At 48.2% G+C, this 27,794-nt stretch overlaps 1 protein-coding gene across 4 annotated transcripts in view; it reads left to right on the top strand.

Moving 5' to 3' along the window:
- The window catches only part of ZHX3 (zinc fingers and homeoboxes 3), a 42,770-nt gene extending 15,022 nt beyond the window's left edge, over positions 1-27,748 (top strand). For 3 of the 4 annotated variants that reach the window (XM_066198979.1, XM_066198978.1, XM_066198977.1), the window contains 2 exons: positions 18,913-21,805; positions 23,091-27,748. In XM_066198979.1, the coding sequence (XP_066055076.1) occupies positions 19,063-21,805; positions 23,091-23,101 (2,754 nt within the window). In that variant the 5' untranslated portion in view covers positions 18,913-19,062 and the 3' untranslated portion in view covers positions 23,102-27,748. Of the gene's footprint in view, positions 1-16,862; positions 16,911-18,912; positions 21,806-23,090 lie in introns of all 4 variants that reach the window. The other variant, XM_066198980.1, reaches the window with a different exon arrangement.
- Positions 27,749-27,794: the final 46 nt, after the last annotated feature.

Genomic DNA, 27,794 nt, shown 5'->3' on the forward strand with positions numbered 1-27,794 from the left:
CTGTGTCCCCGTGGAAATGGGGGTTTTCAAACCCTACAGTGGTTTCTACACAGCTTGTGCCACATCTGGAGACTGCTTGTTTCTAGACTTCATTAAATAATCAGCGTTGGGAGTACAGTGACTGGACTGATGCTGTTTGCTGCAGCTTTCCTGACACACTTCCACTTCTGCATCCTGTTAAACTGGTAGGAATAAACTCAGGCACCCTGCTGAAGCATGTGATGTGCTGGGATCCACGTGCACCCTCAGTCCCCTGAGAGCTGTCCTCCTTGAAGTTCCCTCCACTAATTGCATCTAGGTGGGTCCTCAATACCTTATGGCAGTAATTGTGCAAATGCAGTGAACATTGTGGCTCTCTGGTTGTCTGGCTATTATAAACAGAGAATTTTGCAGGAGGAAGAGGGTGAAGCTTTTGTAGCTTCACTCTGCCTTTGTAAACAGTTGGTCTCTTTAGGAGGGAAAGCAGGGAGAAGGGCATTACATTTTATATCTCTTGGTATTTGCCACGCAAAGACAGCAGTAATGCGCGTGGATGGTGTCTGGGTAAATATGAAGAATTCCTTTGTGTTCCATCTGCAGAAAAAGACATTGTTCATTGCTGAGGGGTCAGCACGCAGAGATGGATTGTGGCCTCGTAGCAAAGTGTGCCGTCCTCCCTGCAAGCTCATGGTCCTGTGTTGGCTCACAAAGGCTTTTCAATGTCTTCTAAGGGAGCTTTAAGAACCCAACTGAGGATCTTTGCTGCAGAAGTTGGCCCCTGTCTCTCTGCTCCTCCTTTTCCCCCACCCTCCTGTGGTGTCCTCTCCCTCCCAATTCATTTGTTTTTAAAACGATTGTGCCATTGTGTGCATCAATACGCGCATGGCCTGTCTTGTTTTTCTCTTGGCCTGAAAGTGCAAAGCAAATCTGTTTATGGTTTTGGTGAGCTAATTCTTCCCCACCCTAGATTTTTAAATAGACTCTTTCTTTACCAAGCTTGCAGAGCTTGCAGGATGTATTGAAGTAATGAGAAAAATATGTTGTGTGTTAACCTTCCTTTTTTGTAAGACTTTATTTACAAGACCCTATTCCTGGCAGTGCATCTGGGAAGTGAATATCTGGATGCTGGAGAAAGTAGAAGACTTTGAAATAGCGAAATGGGTGTTTAATGCATTTGGGGAGGAAATGTTTTGAGTTTTCCATGTTCAGTGCTTGCATTGTGAAGTAAAGTCTAGTGAGCTGAGCTCTAGTCTAGTTGTCTCTTTAATTATTTATCTTCTCCTGCAAATCCCAGTTTCTAGGCTTGGCTTTTCCCTGGACTGTCTGTTACCTTCAAACAGGCTCCTCCAAGGCAGCTGCTGATCCAGACCTTGCAGCTGAAGGTAAGAGCAGCAAGGAATGCTCTTGGCCTGTAAATAGTGCCTTGGATTAAGGGCTTGGTACGTCACTGGTGTGTTGGAAATGTTATTTTTGCCTCTTGATTTCATCCTTCCTGCGAATCAATCTCAGACCTGTGTGTTTGGGTTAGCAGCCTTCTCTGCATCCTTGTGAGGGTTGCAGAGCTCCGTGTGCAGCGTTTTCACTGGGGTGTTTTTGCTGCTGGAGGCAGAGCTCAGCTCTGCCATGGGAGCACTAGAGGAGCCCCAGGGACACCCCTGCTATGATGCCTGGCTGCTGGCTTGCTTCCCAGCCCTTGTGCTGGTTCTCTCCTGTAGCCTGCCCTGCCACGGCACCTCCTCATGTCCAGCCTGGCTGTGAGTTATTTCTAGTGAAAACTGTGAGCTGCTTGTGGCTGGCCGTGGGACAGGAGCTCTCTCTGGAGATGTGGGGCTTTGTGCAGCCTGGTGTAGTGGGTGGTGTCCCTGCCCAGGCAGCAGGGCTGGACCAGATGATCTTTAAGGTCCCTTCCAATGCAAACCGTTCTGTGATTCTATGGGCATTACATGTCCAAATGCACTTCTCCAGCCCCAGCTCTGTAGGGCTTGGCTGAGGCCTCTGGGTACTCCTGTAACATAAATAAGCAGGAGTAGGATTTCAAAGCAAGCAAATTTTTGACATAGTTGATGTCACGCCTCTTCAGCCCTGTGTTTAGGGCCCAAGGATCTGCAGGCCCACAGCTGCTAGTTTGGTCTTGTTGCTAATAACCCTCTGGAGGTGTTTCTGCTGAGCTGGTTCTTGCAGAGGGCTGAGGGATTCACCCTGATCTGATGGTGTTAGGGAAGACAGGACCCGTGGTGGGAAAAACATGAGGTGCTTTCACACAACTGGGTGCCCAGTGTGAAGCTGCAGCTGCAGCACTGGACGTGCTCCTTGCTGGGGTTTGTGGTGTGGAGTGACAGCAAGGATTTCTGGTGAGTAGCCTTAAGGCAGAAAAGGGCTGGGGCAGGGTTATCCCACTCATACAGCCCTCCCACCCAGAGCCTCTGCTCTGCCAGTGAAGGACAGATGGGGAAAAGATTTAATTTCCTCACCCTGCGAGTTAAATTTTTCTCAGGAATTTTGTTCACCTGCAAATCTGCAGCAGAGCTCAAAGCAAAGAATTCCCCACAAAAAGGCTTTGCAAAACAGGATTGTCCTTTGTCCATGTAATTTGGTAGCACGTGGGGGTTTCTTTCTGTAACAGAGTCTTCGAAGAGGTGAAGCTCTCTCTCTTTCTTCCTTTTCTCTCTTTTTGTTCATCTGGCAGTGGTGGTGCTCCCTAGGAAGGTGGTGGCTGGGGGCTGCAGCCCTGAGCATGGAGCTGTGAAGCCTCTCTTACCTCCCCTTTTTCTATCTCCCCAATCAGTATGTGTAACCAGAAAGTTTCCCAGTTTGCAGATCAGACGGAGTTTTCCAGATGCCCTTGCATCCTTTTCCCTCATTCCTCCCTTTCTACTCTTACTTCTTACTGACCTGTTTGCTCAGGACATGTATACAGTATCAGTGTGGCAAATTAAATTGCTTGTGCTCAGAAAGATGAGGCCACTGGATGCCTAAATGCTGCATAAACTTCTTAACTAGCCCCACACTAATAGTTGTGACTCCTGCCTCTCACATTGCTTTTTGTGAAAGGCAAATTCCATCCTGCGTGTCCCTTTCCAAACCTATTGCCCAACACTTCCACTATTTGTCATCAGCTGAAAAGGATCTGAGCATGCAGATATCCACAGATGTGGTTTGGCTGTCTGTCGTGTTACAAACCACATCTGTGTATCAGGAGGGTTTGGGTTTGCTGTTCCTCTTCGCAGGGCTTCTCCCCGTGCTGGGGTTTGGGATGTGCAGTGCTGCTGCAGTGGCTCTGGTGAGGTGAGCAGTGCCCCAGGAAGGCACTGGGCTCCAACGGCAGGAGACACCCAGGAGCAGCCAGGTTGGATGTTCTGGACATTCCTTCAACCAGCCCTGTCTGGCAAGGGTGCCCTGAGGCTCTGGAAGGCTCCAGTGAAGGCTGTGTCCAGTCTCTGTGAATGGACTGGGGCATGCTTGAACAGGTTTTCTTTGTGAAGGGAAAGAACTGTGCATGTGAAAGCCTGGATGAAGTCCATTCTGTTGTTTTGTACCAACACAAACTGGTGGCACATCAGGTTCAAGGAGGGGCCTGCTACAAAGGGAGAGGCTTTGGGATGTCTGGCTCAGAGCTAAGGCCGCAATATTCTGTGCGGTCAGAGGTATTTGTGAAAGAAGGCACAAATCCTAGGTGAAATGGTGAGTTCTTACTCACCACCCTTCAAACTGTGGACTGGAGGCCACCCTCCAAAACAAAGTGATTCACTGCAGAGGGAAAACAGCTTCTTATTTCCCAGCTTGATCTGGAGCCTTGTAATGACTTTGGTGGTTCAGCTCTCTGCAGCACTGAGGAGTTGTCTGTTCCAGCACACTGAGCATGCTGCAAGTTTTATTTTATTTCCAAAACAGCCCTTTAAGCATGTTGGGCTGTAAGGGAAACTCGTAATAATTCCCTCTGCCAATATAATTCAGTGGCAGTGCAAAATAGGAGGGTGTCTGACTAAAGGTGACCCACTAAAGGGTGATTTTTGATAAATAACTAGACTGGGGACTCTCAAGTCCTGAGTTCAATTACAGACTTTGCTATAAGCTTCCTGTGACCTTGGGCGAGTTATTTAAGTTTGCTTTGTGCCTCATTTCCCTTTCTGTAACACACGGGTGACAGCATTTCCCTTCCAACCAGGGGCTGTGTCAGTGGGAAGGTGTCCATACCCTTTTCCAGAGCTGCTATGTGAAGAACCTGGGCAGACTAGGAAGCATGACCATCCCATGGGCCTGTCTTCTGTTTTCCTGGGGAAAACAGAACAGGATGATCTATTTAAAGGGTTTTACAGGTACCCAGAGAATGTGTTCCATGAGGTCCTGGAGCTCCTGGCATAACTGCACTAGCAAGGTGGTTACTCCTTGAGCTGTAAAGTCTTAGCACTGCTCTCAGCTCTGAGCTTTAAATTGACAGCCAGTTTGGGCAGAGCAGGTTTCTGGTGCTCCTGTGCTGCCTTTCTGCTTTGAACTTGAGTGAATGCTGAGGAGAGGAGATGGCTTTGGGGATAAAGATGATGGCACATGGGCCTGCTCCCCATGGCAGCGTGTAGACAGACCTTGTGCAGATCATTTCATCTCACCCTGCTTCTTCCCTGTCTGCTGGTCCCAGTGTGGGGTGACAGCACTGACCAGTCCTTTTACCACGCCCTAAATGGGAGAAGCTTTCTAGCATGCCTGAAATGTGCTAAAACCTTGTGGTTGGAATAGCAGACATCTGGGGGGAGCAAGGGGCTGGCTGTCTCCTGTGTGCTGCAGTGCAGGTTCCCTGCCATTCCCATGGGATAAGCTGTGGGAAGCCCTGACATGACAGCTGTCCAGGGGAGAGCTGCCTCTGGCTGCCTCTGTTTCAGGTACAGCAGGGTTGAGAAGGAGTGATGCTGAGCCTCCTTTGTCCTGGTGCCATGCAGCCCCTCTTCCCTTTGCCATATTCAGGGGTGGATCTGGTGTGGGATGCTGTGGTTGGATGGAAATGATCATTTCCGGGATGTGGCAGAAAATCAGGCCTTGTGGTGGCTGTAGGTGGGAAAATGCTCTTGGGGAGTATCTGACTATCCAGAAATGCTAAAAATACTGTTATCTATAGTTCCCTCTGGTCGCACAGCTGGTCCAGTGGCTTATGCAGGCTGTGAACTGTGAGCACTCTTTCATCTTTGGTGTGAATATAACGTATGAAATTTCTATCACCTGTGCAAGAGGCATTGCCCAGCAGCTGGAAAAATCCATCCATTTTGGACAGAAGCCTTGCTTTCACCTCCATCCTTCTCTTCCCAAGAACCAAAACCCCAACCCCCTTCTTCTTCAAGGTATCCTGAGTTACTGACTGTCCTGCTGGGTGGGATGCTGCAAGGCTGGTCAGCTGTCAGCATGTGGCCTCCAGGGCACAGCAACAGGCTGGGGCTGCTTCTAGACCAGGGATTGTAAATCTCAGGCTACAGGTAGGTCTGGCTGCTCCCCCAGGCTCTGCCTGTAACTAGGAGTAAAACTGTCTTGAACAGCACTCCTGACACTAGTGAAAGGGGAGAAATTGAATTCTTGATGTACAGGATGTGGTATCATTAAGTACTTCTGCTGTCTAACCCTCTTGTTTTTCCTTTTTGTGGTTTGTGTGATCTTCCTGCTGGGCCAACAGACATTTAAGGCTGAGGATTTTTCCCCAAGTTGTGAGACTTTTAGTTGTTCAAGCCTCTTTGTGTGTGGGGGAGGGTGAGCTCCAGACTGGTGTGTGTGGAAGATCACATGGATGTGTGACTTCTAAAAGTCTTCAGGGTTGTCTTTTGGAGGATCTTGGAGCTCTGGGGGGAGGCTTTGCACATGTCCATTGGGAAATTCTAAAATGCCATGGAAATAACTACTGGCCAAGGAAGGGAGGGATGTGGGGAAGATGCCAGGCAACGAGGAGGAGGCTGGCAGCAATTTCCTAACGGAGCTAAACCCCGGTGAGTGGTTTCAGAACACTGATGTACTCTGGGGCATGGCAAGGGGCTGTAACGTGAATATCCCACAGACAGGGAGCTGCCATCCCGTGGGGCCTTGCCCAGGGTGGCAGCTTAAGTAATTTAAACAGGGTGTCTCCTGCACTAGCAGCTTCTCAGCACTCACCAGCACCTGCAGGTGATGATGAGACTTGTGCCAAACTTTAGAAGGGCAGGGAGGATAAAGGGTATGGATAGGAGCAGCTGGCCATGAATTTTGTGTGTTGCCCCTGCGGTTGCTGGTTGTTTTTGATGTGAAAGCAGATGGTCCAGAAGAACCCCAAATGCGGTGGCAGTGCAGCTCTCCAGTGCTTTGGACAGTGCTGCCAACCGCTTTCCCAGCCATCCCTGGAAGGTATGGGCAGTGTTACAGCAGTAACCCATGGGGAGCTCCCTGAAGGAGCCCTGCTGCTCTGCCTGTCTGGGTGGGCTTTCTCTTTGGAGCTGCCCTGTCTGCTCCTGATGGGATCAGGGTTGAGTCCTGCAGTGTGATCCCTGTCCCCTGCCGTGGGAGGCATCCATCCCCTTAATCCTCTGCCGGCGGGTGATTATGGGTTTGTGCATGGAGGGAGGTCCTGAGCCTTATCCAGCGTGACACGCTGTCATTTTGGTGCAGGATCATTGGGATGCTCCCAACTCTGTTCACTCTTAGCCCAAAGAAGAGGGCAGGTGCCTGGATGTTCTCCTTACCTGACTGTGATTTGGGCTGCTGGCCTAGAAGTGAAATGCTCCATCATGGCATTACCAGTCGGCCATCCCCACTCCTGTGTTTGCAGGCTGCCTGCTGACACAGCATGGACGTTTTTACCTTACTGTCCCCTGTGCTGACTCCTGCAGTTTACTTTATCCTGCTGTTTTCTTAGTGCTGTGAAACAGAGTTAATAATGTTGCTGTGCCCTTTACCCTAATGAGGATAATGAATGTTTTCAGCTGGTGTAATGAGACCACCCTTCATTTTTTTTCTGAAAAGCCAGGAGGGATTCTTGATTTCTGTCTTGCTGAAGTTATAACACAGTCTGTGATGTCTTTGGTGTAAACCAGAAATATTTCTGTTATTCATGGGACACTTTGCAATGAGAACTTTTCCATGTTCATTTGAAGGGCTGGGAAATTTTAAATTTGTAACAGATGGATTTTCTTCAAAAGCTTCAGGTTAAGTCAGCTCTAAGGAAATGACAGTCTCTGTATGGCAAACTGATTTCTTTTTCTTAATTGACTCTTATTTCATTCCCTCATTTCCATGAAGGATGTTGTTCCCCTCTGCTACTCCTGCACCTAGTCTAACCTAAGTTCATGCAATTGTTTGTGAAGGATGGGATGGTTTCAGGAGGGCAATGTAGCACTGTAATCTCAGAAAACAGACACAAATCCTTTTTGTTTTCTCTCATCACTCCCCTTTGTCACGTGTCTGCAGGTCTGATTTGGCAAATAGAGCAGCTATTAGTGAACTCCCCACTGTGAACTGAGGTGGTGAGGTGGTAACAAAGTCTCTTTGCACTGTTATGAACATATATAATACTTAGAAACGTCATCTAATACAGCTATTGGAGATGTACTAGTAGGTTCACACCTGGCTGCATGCACAGAAAATGAGGATTTCCTTGGGCTGTCATTTCTACGGATGGGTTTTTGAAGCCGGTGGCCAAGACCAGAAGATAGGTTTGCTATCAGTTGGTGGTAATTGGGCTGTACTTGCATAATGATAGTAATTTCCTTCTTCTTATATCTTAAATTTGATTTATAAGACCATGCTGCAGTGTGACTTAAAGCTTTAAGTGTTTGTCTCTGCTGGCAGTTGGCAATATATTAACTGTGATTCTTTACAAAAATAAGTGTTCAGTGTTGGAGCTAAATTGAATAATATGGTGGTGTTTGTGTCTTAATCTTCCAAATAGCTCTGTTAAGTTTGCTACATTGATGTCTGAAAGGCTTAAAAATAATAAACTCCATTGTATTGAGCTTTGAATACAGAGTGGAAGCATAGTAATTGCTGGCAGTTCATGGGCAGACTCACTAAAACATGGCAAGGAGGCAATTCTCCCAGCATGCCTGAATTTTTTAAAAGGATCTCCTTGTATCAAGGCCTTGTGATCCATAAGGTACAAAGTACATCAGTATGAATTCAGGCTTGTGGGACTCAGTCCAAAACCCCAAACCCTTCAGCTTCACTGTAATATCAATTTAAAACACTTTTTGTCTTCCTCATCAGTCTGCTGGAAGCTGTTTGCATCCCCAGCTTTTGGGCAGGGTTGGTGGAGTGGGTTTATCTTGGTTGTCAGCAGAGAGCTGAAGTCCTGAGCCCCCATCCCAGTTCCCAACATTTTGTTCTTCATAAGAAGTGGGGAAAAAAAACCCTAAATACGTGGTGGTTTGTTTCTTTTTAATGAGATTGTCAGGGAATCACGTGTCAAAGGAAAAGCCCTGAAATCAGGGATCTGGCTTTGCTGTTTTTTCTCAGGAGATGTCTGTAGTTCCCCTGCATCCTTGTGAATGAATTTTTAAATGAGGACTTGCAAAGAACAGCTAAGGAAAAGGCTGGTTGGACTAGCAGACATGATTTAAAAAACAAACAACAAACAAAAAAAACCCCCAACCAACCAATCCCCCCACCCCCCCAAAAAAACCACCACCACCAACAACAAAAAAACCCAAAACCCACAAACAAAAACCCACCCAAAACAAAACAGGAGAGGGATAGGAGGAGAATGTGATTTGTTTATCACAACTGAACTTGAAACTAATTTTAAATGTCTGTCTTCTGAGAGTAAGGAAATTCCTTTAGCTTCCAGCAGTAAATAGCAGGGATGCTTTCAGCTCACAGCGGATCTAGAGGATGGTAAGTTTTCTGCTAAAAAAGAACTGACTCTTCAGTAAGGCAAATCCATTCCAAGTGTCACTAAACAGCTGGAGGAAGAGGAGAGTCCTGACTGGCACGGTTCATATCACAAATAACCCTTGAACTTTGTTCTCTGTCTCTGAGTTCTGTCCAGAGTGTCTTGACAAATGGTTTTGAACAAATACAGTTTCTAACCAGGGAGCAAATGACCAGGATTGCATCTGGCTGGCACGTGTGTGATCCAGAGGCCCAGATTTTGCCCAGAGAGATCTCAAATCAAGTCGCAAATCCATTTTTTTCTCTTGCTATCAATCTAAAAAACATGGTATTTCAGAGAAAGGGAGAAGGTTGTCCCATGGGAACTCTTGGGGGTCAGCGAATGAGGGTGTGGTGGTAGGGATGGTGGTGTTCTCCATGCCAAGCTCTTTTTGACAACTGAGTGGTGAAGGATTTAATGCTGGCTGTGGTGAGCAGGATTTGTGAAACTCACTTTCTCCTCAGGCTCATCTCAGCAAAGGGTTTGGCTGTCAGAGATGCTGAGCTCTCTTAATGGTCTGCCCCTCTCTATGCCAGCAGGGCCTGTCCTGTGCAGTCCAGTTGGGACTTCTGGAAGTCTGTCACTTATGCAGGTGCTAAAAAGGAACTGAACTTATTTGGAAACTGGTGTTCCAGCTGAAGGGGCTGAGCACTTGCCAGTCTGACCATATGCTTCTGAAGTCCTTGTGGTTCAGTGCTTTAGTCCAGGATATTGCCTATTTAAGGCAATGGAAGAAAACCCCGTGCCACTCTTGCAGAGTAGGTATGTGAACTTTAAGCATCAGGACCAAATGGTAGTTCTAGAATTAGATGGTGTCCCCAGTTTCCCTCTTCAGTTTTAAGTGGATGCAGCATTCTTCACTTACAGCCTCAACTGTTGTGTTGCATTGTTGTATGGGGTTGAACATCTGCCCCTTCCAGCCACAAAAGTGGCTGTGTTCCAGTGGTGGGTGGTTTCTTTCTATTCAGGGATCCTCTGAGGCCTGGAAAAGCTTGAGTATTAGGCATGACATACTGTCAACTGCTGCAGATTCCCTTGACTCCCTCCTCCCAACATCTGCAAGGCCGGAGTCGTCCGTCTTGGCTTGTCCGTGTAAAGTGCACAGAGCAGAAGGACCCAATTCCTGCCAGCTGCTGAGCAGGGAGCCGGGCCTCACCAGGAACCTGCCCATCCCATGCAGAAAACTTTGTGGTCCCAGCCTGTAGCGGCAGAGAGGGAAGAGCCCTCCTTCAGGAGGGACCAGAGTCCTGGGATCTTTCCCCACCCACAGCCCCCTGGCTCGGGATGCTCATCCTCCATCCTGCAGCTCTGCTGTAGCCGTGCTGTCCAGTGGGGTGGCAGGGGATGGAGCAGGCAGAGCAGCAGACCTGGCAGGTGCACCGTGCGCCACAGTAAAGGTTTGGATGCTAAAGCAGAGCCGTGGTGAGGGACAAGGTGCCTGTCTCACACAGGTCTCTCAGCCCAGTGTTTTTTTTCCCGGCAGCATTGTTTCCCTGATTGACTGGCGCTGGCTTGGCAAGAGCCTTTTGAATATTCATTTGGCTGACGGGAGATGAGAGTGCGGTAGCTCCTTGAAATCAGCTTGGGGAGGGGAAGCAAATAAGACTGCCTTTTTCTCACTCCTAGTGCTACTTGAACTCTCTCAAATGCATGCTTCTCATGGATAAATGATTGCAGAGGCCTCAGCCTACCTAACAAGCCTGCTGTTGTACAGCAAAAATTACAGTGCCTGCATACTTGCCATCCTCATTTAAAAGCCCATTCCTCATTAATATCACTTTATACATATTATTGCTGCTCAAAGTGCCATTCCTCTTCTCCCCACCCATTTCCTTGTCTGGCTGTGACATACAGGAACTACACCCAGTGCTTGACTCGCCTCTCCTGACCTTTTGTAACTTGGCTCCAAATTCCTTTTTTTGGGTCTTTTGCAAAACACTGTCAGAAGGGAAAAATCCTTTGTTAAAACACAGCCAACTCCTGCCTCAACGTGGAACAGTTTGTTCTGCTGAAAGAATGAGCCAGTTCAGTGAGCAGAAAAACATTGCCATAAACCAGCGGGCTCAATAAGCTGCAAAAGCCATCGGCTGCGCGCAAGGTCTGAAAGGACGACTCTGAAGCAGAATCCATGGGGATGGAAAAAATAATCCACGATCCCAACCTGCCAAGCCCTGCTTCTTTGCTTTCAGACAAAGTATTTTGCAGTTTTCTTTTTGGTTATAGCAACTGTAAGTGGAGGAATGGGAGCTGAGGCTGAGCCAGGATGTAACACGGCTCTCAAAGCTCCATATTGCAAGAAGGGCACAGGGGATGAAGTAATCCAAAAATGCTCAGCTGGGAAGGAAAGGGGCTGCAGGACTTACAGTCATCAGGCTGTGCTGCAGATGATCATCTGCAGCGCCTCTGGTACTGTTTAGTAGCTTGGTTTAGTCCTTCCCACCCACATCTTGTTTTAGAGCTCTGGGCACTCTTTACTTCCCTGGAATTGCTGCTGGTCTGTCCCTTATGCGGCTGCTCGGTGGGATCAGCCTGGTGATCAGCCTGGCTTCAGCAAGCGGTTCTTCAGTCCACAGGGGACGTGGATGCTCGGTGAGAAACCTGTGTGACAGGCTTTTGGGTTTGTGTCTGCAGTGGGATCCTTTTGGTGCTGGTGTAAAAGCTGACCCTGGTTTTCTTTTAACAGTAAATGTTGTGCTGGCATTAGAGCTGTGGTTCCCGAATTTGGGGTGATGGCCCTTCGATTGTGTGGAGGTGATGTGCAAGCCTGGCAGTGGGGTTGTGAGCAGGGGTACATCAGAAAAGTGGGATCCAAGGCTTCCCCAAGATGATTCCTTGGGAAGGGGCAGGGTGTAGCAGCACTGAGAGCACAGTGGGGCTGTGGCACTGTGGGTGCTCTGTTGCCATTGGGTGCTCACACCTGTGAGCTCCTCACCAGCTCAGCCAAGCATTCCCTGCTGATTTAAAGTCTCAAATATCCTTGTTGGAAATTTGACGTGGACAAAAATCTACCTCTCGTGCTTATTCGTTGCTCTGAGCTCCCCAGTAGATTTTTGTCTTAGAACCAGTTCAGCAATTTCAGATAATACAAACACAAAGAAGTGTATTTTAGGTGTAACCTGTTCATCTTCACGTACATTCTGAAGGGCTGCATCTGCCAAGCTGGGCTTGTCCTACAGAAATGGGGATGCTTGGCAGTGAGCTCTAAGGGTGGGATCACAAGGCATGTGGCACATCTGAAGGTGGTGTGGCAGGATATAACTGATGTGTGAGGGGCTGTTTGAGGTGCCTGTGTTTCAGGTGAAATCACAAGCAAAGACAAAACATGCTAGAGAAAGCACAAGGGGCTGAAATGGGAACTCCAGTGTATTTACAAGCATGGTCATACTGTCCTGTTCAGGCACAAACCAACCTGCTGGCAGTCACCAGCTGAGTGCGAGGTGATGGGAAACCCAGATACTCATGAGCTGAGGGGCTTCTTGAAGCTCCATTAACATTATTTGGTGTCCTCTGGTAGTGCTAACCTCAGAGCTGGCTCTGTTGAGATGTGATTATCTGTCTGCAGGGCCTTTTGCTTTGGGGGAATGCTGGGAATGTTTTGCAGCACGGACAAAATCTGAGGATTGAAGCTATGGAGGTGGGTCCCTGGGATGCTGGGACTGTGAACCCTGCTAAGGTAGTGCAATGCAGAGCAAATCTGTAATGAAGCCTCTGTGCCAAAAGAGATTATTACTTTTTTGGAAGATGTTAATGGTATGATTACATAACATCTATTTTGTGCTCAATCAAATGGGTGAGGGCAGAGGAAAAGGACTGAATTAATGTTAGTGGTGTTCAAACAGAAGCACGCAAAGCTCCGAGGGATGATCAGTGGTTTTGTTTTGATGTGTGTCGTGGTGGGTTTTTTTTTGTTTCTCACATTCTCCTGAAATATAGCACACAGGCTTGTCTCTAAGGGGGGCACATTGCCAATAGTCTAAAGGTTATATTATCCCAGTGACCTATTTTTATACTCTAATCGTGTTCTGTTTCAGCCGGCTCTTTCTAACCTTCCATCTTGCTCTGTTTTGTGCTTGTCTGGGGGGAGAAAAAAAAGAAAAGCAGAGATAATTGCCCTTAGTCCCTGAGTGCTGAGGCAGCCTCTGCCCAGATACCAACACACAGGAGAGGTGCTGCTGTTACAGCACAAGAGCAATCCAAACACAGCTCGGAAATGGGTGACTACTTGAGACGGGGATGAGGAGCACTGTGGGGCTGAGGAGAGAGGGCTTCTCTTAAAGGCAGGTTTTAAATGGAGAAGCCCAGCCGTTCAGAGAAGGGTGAAATTTTAATGAATAGTTCTGTTTAACTGGTCTAAATGGAAAAGACGCTTTTCTGCTCTAGGCCTGCCAAGGAATGGAGAATGAATACGATTGTTCGGTCAACCGGCTCCCACTGCATTTAGACTGTACCCGCGGTTTCAAAGCCAGGCTTAAGCCACAAAGCACCCTGACCAGTTGGCATAAAGAGAAATTGTTCCTTAGTACAAACGTTGACTGTGAGGCTGCTTGAAGCTCAAAACTGCTGAAGTTGGTGCGTGTGTTTGTACATTCGTGCAGCGCGAAATAACACAGCGTGAAGAGCCTTTCTTGCCTCTCTGGGGCTGTGGTTATTGTATTGCTGGTGGCTCTGCTTGTTCATGTTAAGAGCACCTGAGGTTTGAGTGCCTGCAGAGTTAGTTTGGTACCAATCTGCTCTGGAGGGGAAAATCTCACTAACTAATGCTCCTTGATTAACCTGCAGTCCTGAATGGGGTCAAACCCCAAAAGAATTAAGTGTGTCATGACCTTGGTCTGGGTTATGAACCAGGTTTTGGGTGACAGAAGCTAGCTCCAGGTGCATGGGCATGGTGTGGGCATGTGTGCCAAAAGCCAGGGTGATGCTCTGCTGCTGGCATTTTTAGGCTGCTGGAGATGTTCCCATCTTGTGACTTCCTCCCAGCTGCAGCCTTTGCAGAGCTACTCAGGGAGGATGCTGAGCTCCAGTTAGCTGGGATACACAACTGCAGAGCAGGAACAGGGGACCTCAGCCCTGCCAAATCTTGCCCTTTCTCCTTGACAGAGCCACGCTGATACAGCTGGCAGAGAGGTGCCACCCACACCTTGGAAATTTCTCTGGAGACGTGATCTGTTGGGATGTTCCCTGCTGGGAACATCAGCTGTCGGTATGGAATGAAAGGGATGTGACCTGGAGAGGTCTTTGCTGAGATGTCCATCCACACAGTGTGTCTGTCCCTGGCATGGATTAGCAGTAGCCCCCACTGGGCATGTTTTAGCAGTAAATAATTCAAACTGGTGAAACTCCTGCATGACTTCTCATGGGTGGACTGCAAGAGCAGAAGGAACGTTAATGCCCCGCCAAAGAGGAGGAATCCCAGGACTGCTCTGGCTGGCAACAGGGTGGCCATGGGCCTGTACCCCAAATACCTGGACCTGTTTATCCTCCCTTCCCCAGCACCATGGTAAATGCACCCAGTCCCAGGCTACCGAGCTGCCTCCCAGAGCTGCACAGGGCAAACTGGGTGCCTGTCATGCTGGGGGGACCTGCTGTACAACACAGTGGGATGTTCATGGGCGTGGGAAGGGCAAGGGGACTCAGCCTTGAAGTTTGGGTTGATGGTGCTAGCCATGGGGATCATTTATTTAATGGTGTGGCTGATTACAGTGTGATCGGGAAGTCATCTGGAGCTCTCAAAGACACCACTGTATCTTCTGACCCTGCCTGGAGGTAGAGCCTGAAGGGGAGAGACAAAAACCTCAAAAACATCAACTTTTTTTCCTCCTTTGATTTCTTCCTCTTTTCCCCCTCATATGATGCTATCAGCTGGGCCCTGCAGAGCTTCAACTTAAAAACAAACCGCTTTTATTTAAAGTGCCAATATTGTGCTTGGCTCCATAAGAGACAGAAATATTAACTTTGTCTCTGACCTGGGGAGCGTGTCTGCCTGCCTAGCAGGCACTGAAAGTGTTGAGAAAACTGTTATTTTACTTCTATTTTGGTGCTGATTTTTAAAAATCAATTTTTTTTATTAATTTCATTTTATTTTAACGGAGCATTCGCCCTTCAGCAGAGCACCAGAGCCCACAGAACACGCAGCCATCCTTTGTGTCCCCATGGAGCTTTGTCCCTCGTGTCAGCACTGGCACCCAGGAGCTGGCAGGGTTGGGGGCAGGGGAGGGCAGCTGTCCCTGTATTCCCATGCCTGGACAGTGGGACTGGAGCTGCTGTGTCCTGGCTGGTGCTGCTGCCTGGTGGGTTTTCTGGTGGCTGTTTCTAGGAGGTTTGCAAAAGGTCACAAAAAATTAATCTTCTAACTGGGGACCTTGGCACTGCACGCAGTGAATGTTTTGTATTAACAACCTAACTCGTTAATTCAGTGAAACATTTAAAACCAAACCAGTTATATCCAGCCAAGCTGGAAAAAGCTGAAAGTTCATACTCAGCAGTGCAGATTTCGAAACCTCCCTTTGTTAATCTCTGCAGAAGTAAATTTTCTGCTATTGCAGAGCTCACTGTGACTGGTCTGGGCATTGTTTCCCTCAGAAAAGGCAAAGTTGCTCTGCAGAGGGTTGGTTTTGTACCTGGAACCACCACCTTTCCCTCCAGCCTCAGTTTCTGTGACCATCACTGGGAACAAATTGATTTTACTCTGCTTTAAGTCAGTTTTCCCTGAAATTTCCAGCAGCAGGGATGGTTTAGGTACACTGAACATTTGACCTGCTTACTCTGCTACCTCGCTATGAAATTAGCAGGTATAAATTAAACAGGAACCATTAATTTAAGTAGAATAATTTTGTCTTCCTGGCTCCAGGTAGCTCTTCCATTCAGCTTTGTCTCTTTGTTCCAGTTAATCATAAAGTAATACATAAGAAATAGAGTTCTTCACTCGTGGCTATGCAGATGGGTCTGAGGCATCTGCAGTGGTGATATATACGATGAGATTGGTTGTAACAGTCTTTTTCAATTGATTATTTTTTCTGCCATTAATTTACCCTATCCATTAGAACAGCCTCGCTTATTTTAATGAGGAGAAATCAGTGAATTATCCATTCTGTTATGTATTAGTGGTGTATTAAAGTATTAAGTGCATTCCAGAAGGTGAGCAGTGAATAAAACATGCTCCCAACATGTGGTTATGCAACTGTTCCATGGAAATGAAATGGACAAACAGTACACTTGATTAATTTTTTTTTTCCCTAGTAAATTGCCACTGTGATTCACTTCCAGCAAAAATTTGCAATCTGTGTTCTCAGGTGGCATTAATATTGAAGCCCCGCAGGAGAGCTGTGGTGGCTGGGGCTGCTTTGATTGCATTTTTAAGGAAAGTTGTTGGAGAGAGCGCAGAGTTTGATGCAAATGTGCTGGTAAATGAAATGCAGAGCTTTTAGGTTCTCTGTAGGTGGGTCAGGCCATTCACATTTACCCAAAATAATAGTGATGAAGTGCTCGGGAGAGGCACATTGTTAACGTGGCACAATGGGGGTCTTTGTGTGTCGCTGTTGCTTTGTATCAAATTAACTCTGTTGACAGATAAAAATCATCTTTTTGATATCTGGAGACTCCATAAACACTGGGTCAGATCTGTCAGGGGCTGGAGCTGTCTCAGTAATGGAGACTGGAGTTTGCTAGAAAGAAAAAAGCTTGCAGAGGCCCCAGAAGCTTCTCCCTGTGTTAAAGCTGCAGGATAAAATGAAATAAGTATTCCCTTTTCCCATTGCTTTCCTGACATGAAACTCCTCTCAAGCCTTTAAAGCTGTATTTTGTAGCCTTCAGGCTGATCTTGCTGCTTCTTCCCTAATTAACTCGACTTGGAAAGGTCATCGCAGCCTGCTAGACTGTGTAATATTTAACTTAGCATCAAAAATGAGGATCTCGGGATTGGTGTCAAATGGATGCTCTTCCCCTCTGAATAGCGCAGCCCATTCATAGTCATCCAAATATTCCACTTGCTAATGAATAACTTTCTGGCCCTCTGCAGCGGGCAGGACTAACCACGAGAAGATGGAATGAGAGCGGCATAAAGCAGGTATTGAGATGTGCAATTCACACCATTTAAATCCAGCTCACGGCTTTAATGCTTTAATACCTGTTTTATTTATAGATTTATTTTTTTTTTTAAGTTATAACTTCTAGCTCTTCATGATGCCTTGGCATAGCAAGCAGTCTTTTCTGATGCCAAGTTCAGTGATGACTAACACTATTTACAGGACTGTTTTGTAATCTCAGATCAGCCCACATTAACGGGAAGTTACGTTTTCCCGTCAGTCTTTCAAACGGTGCCTGAGAGTTGCTGAGGCCAGAGCCAGCTATCCAGGCTCTCCTGTTTGGAAAAAATGATGTCAGCTTTCAGAGCAAGCTTTTAAAAAAAATCTAATAAAGTTAGGGAGGTCATTTGAAATTGAACTTCTTCCTTCTTTTTTTTTTTTTTTTTTATTTTTTAATGAGGATCTTTCATTCCTCTGCTCTAAAAACTAAGCACAACAAAACTAAGCACAGGAGGTATTGCATAAGCACCACCAAGCCATTTGCCTGATCTGCATTTCTCAGTGCATGAGATCAGCTCCAAATATCAGATCTGAGAAAGCTGCTGGTGCACAACTGCTGTAACTGATAGGAATTACCTCTGTGAGTCATCTCATAGGATGGTAAGTCTTTTTTTTTTTTTTTTTTTTTTTTTAAGTTCAAGTTTTTATGAGTGTTTTTATAAAGCTCAGTTGCTGTTACTGTAAATCTCAGGGAAATCTGGCACAGAGTCTTTGTAATATGAATCAGTGCGTCCATATGCTTCCAAGTGACCTTGCAGTCTGGAAAAACACCCTTTTATCCCTCTGTTGAAGAGAAAAAAAAGCAGAGTTGCTGTGGAAAAGGTTGACAGGGGTATCACCAAGCAGATGACTCCTGGTGCCAGCTACAGCAGCTTTACTGCCCTGGGGTCATGATCTCAGGCACAGAGCATTTGCTGTGTGAGTGGGAAAGCTACATCAGGCCAGGAATAAGGTTGTGGCTAATGCCTCTGCCAGCCCTGGCCTTGCATGGTCTGGAGCGCTTCAGGGTCTGCTTTAGCTTCAGAAGAGGGAAGAAAAAAAAGGAAAATGTTATGGTTGGTTGGTTGGTTGGGTTTTGCTTATTTTTGTTTGGTTTTGATTTTATATGTAACAAATCTCTGGTTAGCCCAAGCCCAGTGAGATGGGCTTGCACTGACGAGAAATTACACTTTGTTAGGGAATACCCCAGTGCATTGGGTAGAGTGGCTGCCAAAATCTGCAGAGGTGGTGGGAGGGGAAGGCTGGGAGCCAGGAACATTGTGATGCTGCTCTTGAGCTTTGGGGCCTTTACCTTCTCTTGCGGCTCCAGACGAGGACTCACAGATGCTGTTGGAACAGTAATGAAGTTTACACAGGATGGGAAGGGCATCTCCCAAATGCTTTGCAGGCTTGCTGAGCAAGAAGAGCTAAAATACTGCAGCCTACTCACTCTTTGCAGCAGCTCTGCGTGTCTGCAGAGATTCTTGGCACGGACACAGTGCTCTGAGCTGGCAAGAAACTTCCTGACGGGATGGATGGAAAATGCTGATTTTGAAGAAATTGAAATGTTCTGTGGGGAATATGTGGATTTTTCATCCTTTTTTTGTGATGAAAAGCAGGCGGCTTTCCCGGGTGACCCTGCCTGGTGTCACCTCCTGTGTGAGGCTGGGCTGGGACCTGGGCACACGGGGAGCCCAGGCACTGCTCTCCCTGCTGAAACGCCAAGGACGGATCTTGACAGGGCAGAATGAGGGGAAAATTCAATGGTTTTCCTCCTTAAATGAAAATTTGATGTGGGCTGTAAAAGTGGCATGTTTGTGTGTTTGGTTTGAAACAGATAGTTCACAGGTTTAGGTGTGAAAATACAGTAAATCCAAGGTCAAGTTAGATTTTTCCAATGAAAGAAGAAAAATTATTTATTGAGGGATGCGGTTAAATACCAAAGCAGTTGTGCTTTGTCTAATACCAAGGGAACTAACCCCTCCTCCCTCTCCTTATCCTCAGGTTCAGTGGCAAATATGAACATTTGTCAATAACTCCTTGGGACATCATGAGTCTGCTGGAATCTGGACCACAGAGCACTTGCAATAGCGCTTTCTAAATTTGAATTTAATTTAAATGAAAGAAAAATAGTCCTCTGGATCAACTGTAACAATGGCTAGCAAAAGGAAATCCACAACTCCCTGCATGATACCAGTAAAAACACTGGTGCTTCAGGAGACCGAACAGGATGCTGGAGAAGATGATCATGAAGGAACCCAACCAGAGGCTCCTGCAGAAGGACCAGCAGCGAGCGATGCTGGGGCCAGCAACAGTAACAACGGAGCTCTGTCCAACGGGCACCGTGGCATCGCTGACAGTGACACTTACATCTGCAAGCCGTGTGACTTTGGGTCTCAAGACCTTCACCAGTTCTTTGGGCACCTGGACTCTGAGCACTCAGACTTCAGCAAAGACCCAGCGTTCGCGTGTGTCGGGTGCAGCTTCCTGGCCAACAGCCACGAAGGGCTCTCGCACCACAACGCCGAATCGCACGCCAGTGAGGCCGGCTTTGTCTGGAGGCTGGTGAAGCAGGACAGTCGTACAACTGTGGAGCAAAGTCTCTGTGAGGCCACCAGCAGCCATGACCTGCCGGGAGAGGTCCCTGAGGAAGGGGCAGATGGCCAGTCTGAAATTATCATTACCAAAACCCCTATCATGAAGATAATGAAAGGTAAACCTGAGGCCAAAAAAATCCACACGCTGAAGGAGAATGTGTCAAGTCAGTTGAGCAGTGAGGCGGAGGTGAAGGATGGAGAGCATTCATTCCTAAATGGGTCCGTGCCAGTCAGCCAGCCCACTGCAAGTTCAACGAAGTCATCCCACATAGTGAATGGCTCCATCATAGGAAACGTGCCTGTTCTGCAGGCGGGTGTTGCACAACTTGTGTCACTGCAGCAGCAGCCCCCATTGCATCAGCAGCTCCCTACATCCAAGTCCCTTCCCAAAGTGATGATCCCACTGAGCAGCATTCCCACGTACAATGCTGCCATGGACTCCAACAGCTTTCTGAAAAATTCTTTCAACAAGTTCCCCTATCCCACCAAAGCTGAGCTCTGCTACTTGACCGTGGTGACCAAGTACCCAGAAGAGCAGCTGAAGATCTGGTTCACTGCCCAGAGGCTGAAGCAGGGCATCAGCTGGTCACCAGAGGAGATCGAAGATGCCAGGAAGAAGATGTTCAACACTGTTATTCAGTCTGTGCCACAACCCACCATTACAGTGTTGAACACGCCCCTGGTTGCAAATCCTGGGACTGTTCCCCATCTTATCCAAGCAACTTTACCAGGCCACGTGGTGGGGCAGCCGGAGGGGACAGGTGGGCTGCTGGTCACGCAGCCCATCATGGCAAACGGGTTGAAGGGCACCAGCTCCTCCTTTACCTTGGCAGTGACTTCTGTCCCCAAGCCGCAGCCGGCAGCACAGCACAGCACCGTGAGCTCCAGCAACACATCGGGGGTCAAGGTGGTCAACAGCGCCCAGTCCCTGCTCACCGCCTGCCCTACCATCTCCTCACAGACTTTCCTGGATCCCAATGTCTACAAAAACAAGAAGTCCCACGAGCAGCTCTCGGCTCTCAAAGGCAGCTTCTGCAGAAACCAGTTCCCTGGCCAGGCTGAAGTTGAGCGGCTGACAAAGATCACGGGCTTGTCCACCAAGGAGATCCGAAAATGGTTCAGTGACAGGAGGTACCACTACAGGAACGTGAGAGGCGGCCGGGCCGTCTTCCCTGGAGACAGTGCTCTTGATTCCCTGCCCGAAATCACCTTCGATGTCCCGCCCAGAGGAGCTGAACTGAGCCCCGCAGCGGTGGCAGCCACGCCGGCCCCTCACCACCCAGCACGGCGGCAGTCGTGGCACCAGGCGCCCGACTTCACCCCAACCAAGTACAAGGAGCGAGCGCCAGAGCAGCTGAAGGCCCTGGAGAGCAGTTTTGCCCAAAATCCCCTTCCTGCAGAGGAAGAGGTGAACCGCCTGAGGGGGGAGACGAAGATGACACGCAGGGAGATCGACAGCTGGTTCTCGGAGAGGAGGAAGAAGAAGGTGGCAGAGGAAAATAAGAAAGTGGAGGAGGAGGAGGAGGCAGAGAATGGCGGCGGGGAAGGGGAAGACTCCTCAGATGAGCAGAGGGCCACGAGTGAAAATGGCTCAGTCGACGCCTCCAGCAGCAACCCCAACTCGGCGGAGCGGAAGGTGAGTCCCATCAAAATCAACCTGAAAAACCTGCGAGTGACCGAGTCCAACGGCAAAAACGAGGTACCGGGGACCGGCGCAAATGAAAAGGGGGACGGCAGCTCCAGCCGGCCGCCCACCCCTCCCAAAACCAAACTGAACTTCAAAAAAACGGCCCAGCAGCGGCATCTGCTGAAGCAAATGTTCGTGCAGACCCAGCGCCCCACGAACCAGGAGTATGACGCCATCGTGTCCCAGACGGGCCTGCCGCGGGCCGAGGTCATTCGCTGGTTTGGGGACAGCCGCTATGGCTACAAGAACGGGCAGCTGAAGTGGTATGAGAACTACCGGCGGGGGGTCTTCCCCCCGGGGCTGGTGGAGGTCAGCCCCGCCGGCCGGGAGGTGCTCGAGGACTACTACGAGAAGCACAAGGGGCTGCGGGAGGAGGACGTGCCCGGCCTCTGCGAGCGCGCCCGCCTGGGCGCCCAGCAGGTGAAGGTGTGGTTTGCGGTGAAGGCGGAGGAGGAGGGCAGGGGCCCGGGCCCCGAGGCGGCCGGCAGCCGGACGGGGCCGTGCGGAGCCGGCGCGGAGCCGTCCGAGAGCAGCGAGGCGTGGGAGCCTGGCGGCCAGGAGGGCAGCGCCGGGACCCCCGACGCCCCCGGCCCGCCGCCCGCCACAGGGCTGGGTAAGGCCCCTGCCTCGGCACGGGAGGGCTTGGGGGGGCACGGGGCGCTGGGCCTCCCCTGCTTCGAAGGGGTTAGCGTTTGAGGTTTGACTGAGGAAGTGGTGAGGAGCTCTCTCTGTGAAAGAGGGCGTAAAGGAAGGAGGGCGAGGAGAGTCTGGCAGGATGACGTGAGTGCCACTGCCTGCCTGCCCTTTCCTGCCTTGGTCATTGGGTGCTGGCACCACTCAGAAGTCAAATCCTGGCTTTATTTCAAGATGTAGTAAAACTGTAGGAGTGTCCAGTCATTTTACCTGCCCTGTGGGAAGATGGCCCATGGATTTGTTTATTTATCTGGGAAGAAAGAGGCCTGGCTGCTTGTCCTCTGCCACTGGTTCCTTCCATGTCTCTGCGTGACCTCCAGCAGCAGACACACCGTGCCTGCCTTTCCCTCTCTTGCTGCCTGCTTTCCAGATGTGAACATCCTTGTTCGGTGTGGAGAAAGGCTCGGGTGCTGAAGGTGGAGGCTGCAAAGGCAGGAGGGGACTTGGAGTCTCCAGAATTCACTTTTGGAAGGCGTGTGCATGTGTGTGGTGGAGAGGAGAGGTGTTTCCAAGCCCTTTGTGGGCTTTTCTGCAGTGCAGCTGGGGGCTGTTTCCTGCCTGGTAGGGTTCCCACCAGATGGGGATGGCCAAGTGCTGGCCCTGTCCCATGGTGGTCCAAGCGCACGGCTCCTTGCTGGCCAGCTGGGATCTTCTCCAGTCCCACTGCCTTGCTTTGGAGCTTCCCACACACCTCTGCCATGGCTGCAAGCCTTTAAAAATAATTATAAAAATCAAATAAAATTCATTGCTTCCCTTCCCATTTAATTTGGAGAAGGTGGAGCATGGGTTTGGATGGGTCCTGCCTTTGCTGCACATTCTGTGTGCTTTGCAGGGGAGTGGTGGCTTTGGCGACTGATAGGGGGCTGGTTTTTGTGCTGGGGAGGTGGCTGTGCCCCTGCTAGTGCCCTCTGAGCATGGCTTTCTGCCAGCCAGAGTGGGGGGCTCCTGTCAACCCTCGTGGCACAGAGGCAGGAGGTGCTTAGCAAACGTGCATCCTTCCTTAGAGCATGCAAAGCCAACTCCACTCTCCCAAGTACTTTGGGTTTCCTGGCCCCTCTGAACGTTGCTAGCCCTTCTTTGCAGCTGACTCTGTCAAAGCTCCTGATCTTGCCTATCCTGAGGCACTTCTGCATCCCCTCCTCCCCACCCAGCACCCCACCTGGAGCAAGGCCAGGAGCATCTCTGACACCTCTGTTCTTTTCCAGAAACAGATTGAACTCAAACCACCAGCCCCGGAGGATCCGCTCTTACCCTTGAGAAGAAATGTGTGATCTTTAAGAAAACCCACGGGCCGGCCTGAGCCAAGCCTGAGGAGCAGGACGTGGTGACGAAGCACTGCCATCCACGAGGCCTTTGGGCACAGCACAGCAGACAGCACGTGCACAAACTGGGCACTCGGTGCTGAGCTCCTGGTGGCCCAGCCCAGGGCACGGTGGGGGCTCAGCTCACACCCAGGAAATAGGATGCTCCTGTTTGCTTCCCAGTGACAGACTTTCAGATTTCATATTCATATACCGTTGCCTACAGCTGCCTATACAAGCATAACAAATCTCAGACGTTGTGTAAACAAGATCATTGCTTAGATATGGACTATCATGGCATAGTACTTGTTTCTGTTTTCTTTTTTTTTTTTTTTTTTTTTTTTTTTCATCTGTCCATTAAGGTGTTTGTTCTCTAAAGGTTGGCATGACTGCATATATCCTCTCTGCCTTTTCTGGTCCTTAAGCCCTGGCAGTGAAGAGCTTTGTGGGCACACAAGTGTGAGAGTATTAGGAAAGGGAAGTGATTTGAGAAGAAAACTGCCAGTCTTGAATTTGAGAGAGATTCTTGTCCCTCCAGATGAGGTTAGAGTGAGCATTGCATACTCTGATAAGCAGCAGGTTCCCAGGCCTGGGCAGCCCAGGAGATAGAGTTTAGTGTCATTTTTCCCTTGCTGGCTAGAACACTTTCCCCTGTGCTCCTGGAGACTGACTGTAACAGGCTGTTAAATCTCCAAGTCTCTCTTTAATCTCTGAGAACTAGCACATAATAATTTTTGCATCCTGACCTGGAATCCTTTTCATTGTTTGGAGAGAACAGCCTGTTCTTCAGAGAACAAATGCAGAGTCACAGCGTGGCTGTGAGTGGTTCAAGTCATTGTTGTCTCCAAGGCAGTGGCTCTGCTGCCATCGGGAAGTTTCCTTCTTGCAGCCCTACATGCCAGATCCTCCTGCAGCACCACTGGTGATTTCAAGTGTTTGATCCAGTCCTTTTTGTTTTTCTTTTCTTATTTTTCCCCCTTTTTTATCTCCAGGCCACGTGCAATAGTTCTGGCAAAAGAGCAAAATAAATTTCCCAGTTATCCTGCCTGCTGGCTGGTACCTGTACATTTTCGATGGGTGTTGTCTTGGGTGGTTGCTATGTGATGCAACTGCTTGAACATTTTTGCTTTAAATACTCTTTTCTAATAGAAAACAAAGTCTAGAAGGGAAACTCTTGAGCTGAATAGTCCAGCCAAATGCTGTGTCAGATCATTGTGTCACAAACAAATCAAATCCCAACTCCAAATTGGTTCCATGTTTTGCCTTCACTTTTGCTCTTGGAAGGCTCTTCCAGAAACTGACTGACTGTGAGTGGTTAGAAACTGTGTTTAAATTTCTAGTTTGAATTAAGTCGTGGCTGGTTCATTCCTGGTTTGTTTTGGAGCCAACATTGTCCTTTAACTTAAATAGTTTTTGGTGTTTATCTGCTGGTGTATTTATGGAGAGTAGTCATAGCTGCTTATTTTTTGCCAAGCCAACTCAGCCAAGCTTTTTCAGTAGAAGGTTTTTATTTAGTGAGAGCTTTTTAATGTGGGAGACTTTATTGTTTGTGGTAAATGATATTTATTAGGAGGGTGGGTAGCAAACCCCAGAGGATCGTATCCAGAGATATACACAAAAAAATCTGGTTTAAAACCAAAAAAGCTCTTTCAGAACCTCTTCCAAAGATGGTGTCTGATTTCTACCTTTAATTGCCCTTGCTTTTGCAATTCTTTCTTTGCCTCCTCTTCAAGAGGCCGCCTTGCTCAGCTGCTGGAAGGGGCTGTGGCTGCTCAGTGCTCTGGCAGAGGCTTCCCCTTGCCTGGTGGGATGTGCTGGGTGCTTGTTCCTGAGCTCACAGGGCTTCCCTGGCACACGCTGTGAGACCATGGCCAGGTGTGACCATCTCCTCCAGACAGAGGTGACCTGCACCCCACAGAGAATGGGGTGACACTTTGGATGTGGCCACTCACGCTGTGCATCCCACATCCAGACCAACCATCCCACCACGCGGTGGCACAGATCCGGAGCAGCCTGTGTGGCACCAGGCTCCCTAAATTTGCCTTTGGAAGCACTGTTGATGGTCATGGGTCACAGCTGCCCTGTGGTGACAGCCCCAGGGGTTCACACTCATGGGTACAGTCCTATGCACCCCAAAGTATCAGAGGGAGGGGGAGAATCTGGGTGGTTCTAGAGCTGAAAGCAGATCTGGGGGTCGTGCAGCCTGAGAATATGGATGTATGTACAGTGTCACCTTCAGAGAACAAATACAGGTAGGTCAATTTACTCTGTAGTGCCTATGTACATGCAGGTTTATTTAACTACACATATATACAGTTCAAATATGCCATTGATTCTTTATTGCATTAAGATGTACATTAAAAATGTACACTTTTACTAACTACTTGCTATATAAATACGTTGGAAGTGTAGTTTGCCCATTCAAGGTGATTTTCTGTGGAATTTTTGGTGTACACTTAAAGGCCTATGGTTGATTGGAAGAGTGATCCCCGCTCCATCTACAGGAATGCTTAAGGACTATGGTATGAACTGGTCCCTTCAAACTGTGTTTTGATGCACTAGCTGAAATATTTTGCACTTGGATTGTATTTAGCCGATTTTCCAGAAAAATTGAAAAGAAGTCTTGTGAGCTAGAGGGAGAATTTCCCGGTGTACACAGAAAAACCAGCCTTGAGGGTTGGAAGCTGCTGAGGTTTTTGAGCTTTGTCTCCATGCATTCATACAAGCACAGCAGGAGTTTTCTTTCTTTTGGGTCAGAGGAATTTTAAAAAGTGGTTCCATGCAGACTCCCCTCGGACATGACGACGGGGCTGGCAAACGCCTTTGCGTGGGGAGGGTAAGATTTAAGAGACAAAAAAGAAATCAAAAAATGATCGAGTTCCCTTTCTAACTCCTACATTCCTTGTTATCTGCCTTTTTTAGTTGACTTGAAATCTCCATAAAAGTATAAGCTGAAGATTTTTGAGGGTTTAGCTCTGTGGTCTTCTGTTTCTCTGCTGAGGAGGAGAAACAGGTGCCATCTCCAAACAGACTCGGGTTTTGGTGCAGGACATTGGAAAAGTGTTTGCATCTGAAACTGAAAAGAAAAATTGAGAGGTGGCTTGACAGTCCCAACAGCAGCTCTTGTGGTGTTAAGAGGAAGTGTCACCACAATTCTTCATAGTGTGTGAATATTTATCATCATCTAATCAAAGATGACTATCTTGACTTGAAAGGGTTGTAAGATCGAAGTGATGTAGCCAGCATCAGTAAGGAAGGGAAATTAAATTCTCCACCTCCATCCGCTATGCCTGAGCTTGGGCTTGGCAGGGACAGCAGAAACCATCAATTTTAATCCATGTGAATCTTGTTACTTATGTCTCTGAGGCTGCTTAGATTAAGGGCACAATCCAATTGCTTAATAACCCGAAACCCTGATTTGCGCTGGCTCTGGCTTGCACATGAAAAGGGCTGCTGGTTCTCCTGGTGCAAGGAACTGTGTTTCTTTATTCATTGATGTCAGCAGCCCCTGCCATGAGATTTCTAGACACTGTTCCATGTTTCAATTTGGGTACCTTATTTTTCAGCTCTGTAATTAGCAGCCTTGAAATTTTGGTGTGGGTTTTGGTTTGGTTTTGGGGTTTTTTTTCAGCAGAACACTAAACAAACCCTGATCTACAGACTCCTGTCTCCACTTTCCTGAGAGCTGTGATGCTGCACATCAGGCATGCAGTGTGGTGGGAGGATGGGCACAGGTACTTGCAGGATCTTAGTGTGATTTCATGTCCCCTTCCTGAGTTGGTGACCAGGAAAAGCCACCAGCTAAAGCAGTAGCTGCTGGCAGAGAAACACTAGTCCTTAACCTCACACAGGAGCTGGAAGATACCTGCTGAGTTAATTTTTGTTACATGTCCCCTGATGGTTCAGGAGAAGGAAGCTGTAGTGGGCTGGTTTTTCATTTAGGGTTTTGGGTATTTTTTTTTTTTTTTTAATTGGAAAGCAGCAGATTTTGGTCACTTGCAAAAGTGTTGTATTGTTTTCCCTGCAGCCCCTCTCTTACAGATATAACAGAGACAACCTGATCAGAAGCTGGCTCATTGGGAATCAGAAGAAAAAGATGATTTTCAGCACTTGGGCACAGATTACAAAGTGAATGTGATGCTGCACATTCCCATCAGGGTGACAGAATTTAAAATGCTTGTAAACGTCTTCCCCCTGTTGCTCAGATCATTTCGGCTTCACTCTCTTCAGCTCAGTCAAGGTCCTGATGTGATTCAGCTCACCTGTAAACCTCTGGTGTCACTTCTCAGCTGATCCCAAAACCAGCAGGGTAAGATTAAGCAACACAGCACATGGAGGGGAACAAGGCACTTGCAGGCTATCCCTGTTCTTCTTTTTATTGGGAAATTTAGTTTCTGCTGTATGTTTTACTGGCAGTGTTGTGTGCCAGGAATGTTGGATTGGCATCACAAAACTTTAAAGCAGAGAAAGCAGAGCAAGGGAGCTCTGTTATGTAAGCAGTGATTTTTTTAAAAAAAAATTCTTTTAATTTTGGGTTTTCTTGTTATGGCCCAAGTGCTCTGTTGGCTGACATTTGGCATATTCTGGTGGCACAATTAAAGCCCCTTT

Source organism: Chamaea fasciata, unplaced genomic scaffold, assembly GCF_029207755.1.
Source record: "Chamaea fasciata isolate MVZ Bird 193981 ecotype frontalis unplaced genomic scaffold, bChaFas1.0.hap1 SCAF_17, whole genome shotgun sequence".
NCBI lineage: Eukaryota > Metazoa > Chordata > Aves > Passeriformes > Sylviidae > Chamaea > Chamaea fasciata.